At 36.9% G+C, this 9,321-nt stretch overlaps 1 protein-coding gene across 2 annotated transcripts; it reads left to right on the forward strand.

The window, feature by feature from the left end:
* The first annotated feature begins 320 nt into the window (after positions 1-320).
* Positions 321-7,956, forward strand: LOC307160819 (UDP-glucuronosyltransferase 2C1-like). 2 transcript variants are annotated; one of them, XM_079875086.1, is made up of 2 exons: positions 321-428; positions 6,121-7,956. In XM_079875086.1, the coding sequence occupies exon 2, from the start codon at positions 6,121-6,123 to the stop codon at positions 7,711-7,713; it is 1,593 nt and encodes a 530-aa protein (XP_079731212.1). In that variant the 5' UTR covers positions 321-428; the 3' UTR covers positions 7,714-7,956. The 2 variants fall into 2 exon arrangements, with proteins under 2 accessions (XP_079731212.1, XP_079731211.1); XM_079875085.1 differs by lacking the exon at positions 321-428 and adding an exon at positions 776-876 and having other exon boundaries at positions 6,116-7,956.
* The last annotated feature ends 1,365 nt before the right edge of the window (positions 7,957-9,321 follow it).

Below are 9,321 nucleotides of genomic sequence, written 5' to 3' on the forward strand. Positions count from 1 at the left end.
CCCCGCGTGATCTCTCATTACCTCATGTAAACTCTCTTTCCCTCATTGCTCTATCTCAAGTTCACAGTCCAGATACTGATAGCAGGCAGTTAAATGTGCACCACTGAGACAAAGTACTCTTAAATCAATAGTTATGTTGCTTTAATAAGCAAGTGTGCACAGATATAGTCATAGATTTGAAAAGTAGTAGAAATTCTTCTCTGTAGAATTGATATCACTAGCAAATCAAGTAAAAGTGTGCACTTTAAAAACAAATCTCTGCCATATACTGATGATGTCACAAATAAACTTTGTACTTTGAACTTTCTTCTTGTGGGCTGCTCATTGTATTTGATAAGGTGCAATACTTAAGGAGAAATTTGCCATAGACAGAGTAACATGCCAAGACAAAGATATCAGCACTGAATAAAGCAAATATATAACCGTAAGTTATCTACAGTTTATGAATTAAAACAACAAAATAAATGTGACATTTGCATTATTTCAGAGATCGTCTGTAGTTTTCTACAACTGTTTTAAAAATTAATTTTGTGTGATGCTTGCAGGTCAGGATTGTTATTTATATTTGATTTTATATTGAGTGAAAAATGTTATAAATGTATAAATGTTATATATATATATATATATATATATATATATATATATATATATATATATATATATACTATATAATTTTTGTTTGTAAAAAATGTTTTCATCATAACTTTTGTATTATGATGCACATTTTTAGACAAGCTCATATACTTCTAAACATATTTTTGCTAGCTTTTTTTTTTGTTGGTTCAGTACGAGAGTTCCTGCAAGATCGTTTTTCTGCAGGGTTATCTCCATCCACATTGACACCGTGTCCTAACTACACGCAACGCAACATAAAAGGTATCTTTTCCATGTTAATCAGAGTTTTTGTCCTAACCAGCCACGATGGCGACACACGACAATTCTATTTTAGAAACGGTTTATATTTTCGCGGCTGGAACAACAAACACAAAGTGTGGCAATGATAATCTCAGGTACTGTTTATGTGCTTTATTTAATGTTAAAAGCATGCAATGTGACTTTAAATATAATTTAGTGCTCCCAGCTTTGTAGCTGTAAAAGCAACAATGGATAATTCACCTCAGATCTTGAAATTAAACAAATGGAAACAAGAACGTTCAGACTGTGAACAAACAAGTGTATTATTTGAGTGGATGTCCCTTTGAGTGGTTTATCTGTGGGTAGAAACCCTCTGATAACACATTTCCTTCATGGCACTTTGAGGTTGAGGCTTGCAGCCCGAACCAGAATTCCAGCTTGGGACATGGCTTTGGTTTTAGAAGGTTTATCTCCTTCTAGACATAACTTCACTAAAGAGAGTAGGAGATCTTCAGGCTCTGTCGGTATCCCCCTTGTGCCTTGAATTAGCATCGGGGATGGTCAAGGTTTTCCGGACTAAGCCATTACCAACGTACCGTGGCCTATCGTTCTGCAGGCATTCTGTCCTCCTCCTTTCAGAAATCAGGACCAGGAAAAGCTGAACCTTCTTTGTCCAGTTAGAACGCTGGATACTTACTGAATGTCCACAGAGCTGTCCTGTAGACGAAATCTGATCAGCTGTTTGTCTGTTTTGGATCACCTGAAAAAAGGGCTCCCTGCTTCTAAACAAACTGTTAGCAAGTAGATAGTTGAGGCTCTCTCTTGCTTACAAAGCTTCTGGCCAGGAGTCACCTTTGGCCGTCAGAGCTCATTTTACTAGGAGTATTGCGGCCCCCTGGGTGCTGCTCCAGGTTCACAGGTGCTTATATCGTAATTGTGCTCTCAGTATTTACACGACAGGCACTTGTAAGTATGGGGTTTGGGCATTATCGTTCCTAAAGAGTCATTGACGCAGTGCGAGTGTACGACTGTAACCATAGTTCCCTGAGAAGGGAACAAGACACTGCATCACCTTGCCATACTTCCTTCACCCCTGTGATCGACTTGCTTCGGCTAATTGAAGCTAACGCTGGTCATTCCGTATGTGCTTTTTTTTCCTGGTCGTGACATCATCCGCCTGTGAGTTTCCTTCTCGCCATTGGACTAGTTGACACATGCTTCAGATGCTGTCACACGATTTTTTTTCTAAATATCGCTAAAAAACGATCGCGAAATAACTCCGTTTCCATTAACCGATGTTATACAATATTTTTTTATTTATAAAGCACATTTAAAAACAACCGAGGCTGACCAAAGTGCTTTACATAGCAGAGAATAAAATGCAGAGCAGTACAGAAAAAATAAATAAAATAAAAATAAACAACTGATAAAATAAAACAAAAGAAAAAATAAGCAGTGGTCGTATCAGAATCAAGGAGCATCAAAAGCAAGAGAGAACAAAAAAGTTTTTAAAAAAGATTTGAAGATGGAAACTGAAGGAGCCAGTCTGATATAAAGAGGCAGACTGTTCCAAAGTTTTGGGCCTGCAGTCGCAAAAGCACGGTCGCCTCGTTTTTTCAGTCTTGATCTAGGCACGATGAGAAGGCAGTGATCACTGGAGCTCAAGGTACGAGAAGGAGTGTACAGACAGAGCAGATCGCACTTTTGCACTAGCTGAAGGCGAGAGAGAGAAGACTGAGATAGACCAAAGTAAAGTGAATTACAGTAGTCTAAACAAGATGTTACGAATGCATGGATCACTATTTGAAGATTACTCTGAGTTAAAAAAGGTTTCACCTTAGAGAGTTGGCGGAGGTGAAAAAAGCATGACTTTACAACAGCACTGATCTGTTTCTCAAATTTTAAGTTGTGGTCGAACAGAAAGCCCAGATTTCTTGCGCAGTTGGTTTCATACGTTGTGAGAGAACCACGGTCAACATCAAGCACAACGTTTTCCTTGGGCCTGAAGATAATTATTTCAGTTTTATTTCATGCGACTAAAACGTAATTGTTTCCTCTCGCGATAAGTCATTCCAAAAATCATGGCAACGGACGTTGGTAGGTTTATATACTGTATATCACAGAAACGTAGGTGTGTTATCCAAGCATTAATGGCAAGGAAAGACCCTTGTGTGAGCGGCACATATGAGGTGTTTCTGGGGTTTCGAGGTCTTGATTGTGGCACTTCTTTGAGGTTTAGAATCCAGTATTTCTGTCATTCTTTTGTCTTTTATGAATTTAATAAAGAACTCTGTCTCGTATTCTGTCCAAACACACCGCGCCTTCTAAGTCAGGTGACTGTAAATGCGCAAAAACTGTTTCCATTGCAGTTTTGCGAAATATCCCTTTTTCGAATTGCCTGAAAAACCACCCCATGCGAGAGTAAAAACTTTTTTGCGATAAATGGGAGTTTTTGCGAAATTGACGTGTTTCCATTGGGTGTATTTTCAATGCGCAATTTCAATTTGAGCAATTTGAAGGGTAATGGAAACGCGGCTATTGACGCAGCGTCTCAGGAAACTATGGTTATAGTCGAAACCAGAGATGATTTCAAGAATAACAAATTAATACCTAAATAGGAACATAGTGGTATACTTAAAGTGCAAAAATAATATATAAATAGTAAACTGTGTACAAGTATACTTGCACTATAAAACTACTAAACTAGTAGTTTACTAAGCGTATACTTCAAAGTGTACTTTCATAAACTAAAAAAAGTATTAAAATAGTCAACTATTAGTATAATTATAAGTTCACTTGTAGTACAGATGCAGTAAAAATGAGAAACATATTTATGAAGTAGTTGTGCACTCAGTGTTGAGGAAAGTTACTTTGAAAAGTAATTACAATATTGCGTAACTCCCTTAAAAAGTAACTAAAAAGTTATGCGTTACGTTACTTTTGTGTTACTTTTTTACTGTTTTTTTTTTTTTATAACAAAAAAGTTATATTTTGGGGAAAATGTAGAGGGCGCCACTCAAGCAAACCTTTCAGCTGTGCTGCCATTCTGGATAATCGAAGAAGAGGATGCAGGAGAACAAAGTTTAACATTTACTTTACCAATAAAAAAAAAAAATCTATAGTAATTTTTGCTTATGGTTTAACTGATTCATCGAAGGTCAGAAGCAAGTACATTGGTCAATAAAGTGAGATTAAATCCATAAAAATGCATGTTTTATTTAACATATTTAGTTATTGGAGGTTTGCATAGTATTCTGATTCTGCATTTCACTGATTTTATTTTATTAATTTTGTGGAATACTGAATATTTTTTGTGCAAGTGAGATGCATGTGAGTAAATGTCAGGGTTCTGTCACTTCTGTTTATTTCTTGGTTTTGTGACAGAGCTCTGACACTCTGTTTTGTCATGTCTTTGAGTGGGCTCACGGCTTTGAGCGTTCTCGGGCCGTACGCTCTTCTGTCCACGTGTGTTGTGTTTTGTTTAGCACGCGGTTCGTGTTTACATCGGCCGCGTGCTTTCATGTCATGTTTTGTCTTGTGCTGTGTAGCACACAGCTTGTGTTTTCCATTAGCTGTGTGTTTTCATGTTGTCATGTTTTGTGTGAACACATGGCTTATTAGTGTTTTCATTAGCTGCATGTTCATATCTTGTTTTGTATGAGCACATGGCTGGTGATTTGTTTTACTGGCCAAGTGATTAGGTGTGTTCAACATCAGCTGCGGCTGGATGTAACCGATCGGAGAGAGTAGCCGCGTGCAGGCGGGGAGGAGCTGCAAACGGAGACGTGAAGTTGGACACTTTCTGGTTCCCGTAGTGACTGCTCACGTGGTGTTTGCATACTTTACCACAGCTGAAGTGAAATAAATGCAATATTTGCCAAATAATACACAGATGTTTCAGAGACATTTTCATTCAATACTTTATGTAGGCCTACTGCTTCATACAGTGTCTGTTTGAACAAGAATAAAGTTCAACATAAGCTACTATCAATGAAGTGGAGTCTACGTTTTTTAATCAGTTTTAATTTGATAAACATGACAAAATATAACATCAAAACGACATGAAAAGAGTGTTTACTGTTATAAAAATCTGATTTGTGAGCTTTAGAGGAACTAAAGGTGTTTGAATAAACACACAACACATGTGATCGTTGTCATGCAATGGATCTGGCCAATCGTGGAACAGCTGTGTCGTCATCAGCCCTCGTGCAGCCGCTCTTGAGAAGCTGCGCTGGCTGAGTTCTCCGGCTACTCTCGAATCGCTCTCGCGGTACTTTGATGGCATACGTCACAGTCACGTGGCGTCGGCGCTGGTCGAGTCAAGTCGGACAAAATTTCTAACCGGCATGCACTGCTTCAAGTCAGCCGCCGATCGGTCTGCGCAGGGCTGCATGAAGTCGAACAAGCCTTGTGTCATGTGTGAGCACAAGGCTTGTCATGTGTTTCTGCCATGTGCAGGAGTCCATTGTCTAGCCCCTCCCTTCTTGTTACCTGATTATTGATTAATTTGCCCCACCTGTCCTCCCTCGTAACCTGCTTTGTTTGCTCTCCCTATTTATTCTTCTTGTGTTTTCAGTCCTGTGCTGGTTCATTGTTGTATGTTTACCCTTGTTTATTCCTCCTGTAGTCAAAGTCAAAGTCAAGTCTTCCCCCTCGGGGTAGTTTTTGTTTGTATTTTGTTTTATTTTTATTATCAATAAAACCCTTCATTTCCCTGCAAATTGAGTCCTTGCTTCATCCCTCACCCACATCCCTGACATGCTCACATTTAGTCTAGAAATGTCTCAACATGGAGACAAGAGAGCTGTCAGTCAATAAATGGGAAAACAAAGTAACTTGCGTTACTTATTTGAAAAAGTAACATCGATATTTTGTTGTAAATTTTAAAAGTAGTGCGTTACTTTACTAGTTACTTGGAAAAAGTAATCGGATTATGTAACTCAAGTTACTTGTAATGAGTTACCCCCAACAATGCACTGTAAAAAGTGAATAGTTGGATCAACTTGAAAAATTACTTCAATTGGTAACACCTAAAGAAATTAAGTTTTCTCAACTTAAATGATCACGTTTTATTGTGAAAAATCTGATAATTTAAGTTGAGAAAACTTAATTTCTTTAGGTGTTACCAATTGAAGTAATTGTTTTAAGTTGATCCAACTGTTCACTTTTTACAGTGTGCTTATAGTACACTTAAACGCATACTTTATATAATAAAAAAATTATACAAATTTATGTAATCCATTTATTTTATCATTTACAGGCAAGATGACTCAATTTTCTGGGAACACCGTTTCTGTCTCTCTCTGGATAACAGTTGTAGTCCTTTTTGGTTGTCTCTGTGATGGTGGCAAAATCTTGGTGGTGCCTGTAGAGGGAAGTCACTGGGTGAACATGGACATCCTCATCAAGGCTTTACATGGTCAAGGGCACAGCATTGATGTAATACGCACCTATAATAGCTGGTTCGTAAAGGACAATTCAACTTATTACAACTCTATTACCATACCTAACACCAAAGGAATGGATGAAGAATTTGTAGACGATATGCTCTTCAAAATGATCAACTATGAAAGAGGAAAGGGTCAGCTGAGTGCTTTCCAGCTCTATTCATATGTATTCAAAGCTATTCATAAAACTCATGAAATGATATGTCAGCTTATAACAAACATATTTGAAAGTGCGGAGATTCTGAAGACACTGAAGGAAAAGCAGTATGATCTGATGCTTACTGATCCATCGTGGGGTGCAGGGATTCTCCTGGCTCATGAACTCAAGTTACCCATGGTATATAATGTGAGATGGACCGCTACTGGAGAGGGACACTTTGACGTTGCTCCCTCACCAATGTCTTACATCCCTATCACAGGATCTGGAAACACTGACAAGATGAACTTTTTCCAACGAGTAAAAAACGCTTTCTTCTATTTGCTAATGGACATTCAGAACAGCCGTTTTAATTTGCCACTGTACCAAACATTTTGTGATAAATATTTTCATCCGCCTGTAAGTTTTTATGAACTTCTCCAGGGGGCTGATATATGGCTTATGAGGGTTGATTTTGTTTTTGAATTTCCACGTCCAACAATGCCAAATATTATCTACATTGGAGGCTTTCAGTGTAAACCATCAAAGGCCCTTCCACATGATCTGGAAGACTTCATGCAAAGTTCTGGAGAGCATGGAGTCATAATCATGTCTTTAGGGTCATTTATCAGTGCCCTACCAGATGATTTTACAGCAGAAATAGCTACTGCTTTTGCTCGGCTCCCGCAAAAGGTAATTTGGAGATACACTGGAAAGAGACCATCTACTTTGGGGAACAACACATTACTGGTTGACTGGATGCCACAGAACGATCTTCTAGGGCATCCAAAGACTAAAGTTTTTGTTGCACATGGCGGAACCAATGGGGTTCAAGAAGCGTTGTACCATGGTATTCCAGTGGTTGGAATTCCATTCTTTTTTGACCAGTATGACAATCTTCTTCGTTTGCAAGACAAGGGAGGAGCCAAGATACTCTCTATCTCAACTTTAAACAAGAACACACTGCATGCAGCCATACAGGAATTAATCAATGAACCATCTTACAGACTGAGTATGCAGAGACTCTCTCACCTGCACAGAGACAAACCAGTTAAACCTTTGGACAATGCCCTCTTCTGGATTGAGTTTGTAATGAGACACAAAGGTGCTGCTCACCTCCGTACAGAGTCCTACAAACTGCCTTGGTACTCCTATTACTCAGTAGATGTTGCAGTTACATTGTTTGCAGTTGTTCTGATATTCACTTTATCTACATTTTTAACAGTTCGATATCTGTGTTTCAAGTGCTGCAGCAGAAAAAGGAAAACTGAGTGACATTTGCATTTGATGTTGATCACTTACAACTAATATAAAATTATTTGACTGTTTTTACTGTTTAACCCTTTAAGTGTCACCCCCCCTTTTTTTGAATAGACATGAAAATGCACATTTCGAATTTAAATGGTTGTAATTAAAGAATGCTTTGTAGTATAGACGTAAAATTGGTCTTGTTTTAAAGAAGACATTTGGCAGATTTTTGTTGAAGTGAAATAAATTAAGAAAGTGAAATAAATTAAGAAAGTGAAACAGAAAAAAGTTATAGAAGTTTGAGTTTATGAAAATGTACAATGTAAAAAATTTAATTATTCATATTTTATATAAAATATATTTTTTTCAAACCTGGGCGACTCTAAAACTGCTAAAAAAATCAAAGCCAAAAATCTGAAGAAGTTGTGTTTCAAATTTTAGGTTGATATCTCAAAAAATGAGCTTTCAGTGAGATTTTGTTTGGGCGCAGTACCAAACATTTTCACTAGGTGACAACCAGACTCCATTACTGCCCATATAAGGGCGCCTCCAGTTCCATATGTGTTTTGAGTGATCTGAACCATTAATTCCACAATTTTCATACACTTTATGAAGTAGATATTCTATTCAGAAATAGTATGGGAAGTTTGGCAGATTTCAAATTGAATTCAACCTCTAAGAAACAGATAAAAATAACACGTATGTGCGCTATAGCTCGCTGCCACATCACAAATGGTGAATCTATTCTTTTTTTCTTTATATTTAAAACATTTTCATATATTTTTTTCTAAAATAATTGAATGGATGATATCTTTTGAACTCTTGGCATGAAAACAAACTGAGGTTTAAACCATTCTTTCATGATTTGTCATGTTCATTGCTATTTCAAAATAAAGGTCTGAACATGCATATGAATATGAAAATATTCTTGTTGCAAATTGATAAATTACAGCTCCTCTGTAATTTATTTTGAACATCATTCACCAAATATGAAAACTAGAGTTTGTAAGCTTTCAAATAATATATAGTTTGTCAAGATTAGTTGTTTAGTATAGAAAATTACTGTTTTAAATATGTAATGATTTTGGGCCCACCGGTGGGCCGGTGACTCTTATTAATGGAAAGAACATGGAGAAACTGCTTTGTTTTACTGGTGGATAAAAAAGTCTTTCAAATGAAAGTGAGTCAATTAGTGGTCTTCTACTGCCCTCTGCAGGACATTCTACTTAATAAAATATTTTCACCTGTGCTTTTGCATTATTAAAATTACTTGCATGAAAATCACCTATTATAACACAATCATGTTTTGTCAAAGTTTATCACTTCATTTGTACTGAGCTCTCAGTTTGAACAATTCTGCCTCTCAGTGATTAATTTGAAATCTGAAAATGGTGTTATACAGAGGAGATTTGCAATTATCATTTTGTTACCTATCTTTTATTTTAAATATCTACATCTACAACAAAATGTGTGTGCATGTGTGTGTTCAAGCATGGTTAGTGTATTAAGTATTATTGTTTAAGTATTATTGTTTTCATTTACATTTTAACCACCAGAAGAAGACCACTCATTGGTTCATTCTGCTCACTAAAATATTATTTTTCATTTTTTTTCCATTTGAAATATTGTTTAAAC

This window comes from Squalius cephalus (genome assembly GCF_949319135.1).
Source record: "Squalius cephalus genome assembly, chromosome: 6".
In the NCBI taxonomy this organism is placed as follows: Eukaryota; Metazoa; Chordata; class Actinopteri; order Cypriniformes; family Leuciscidae; genus Squalius; species Squalius cephalus.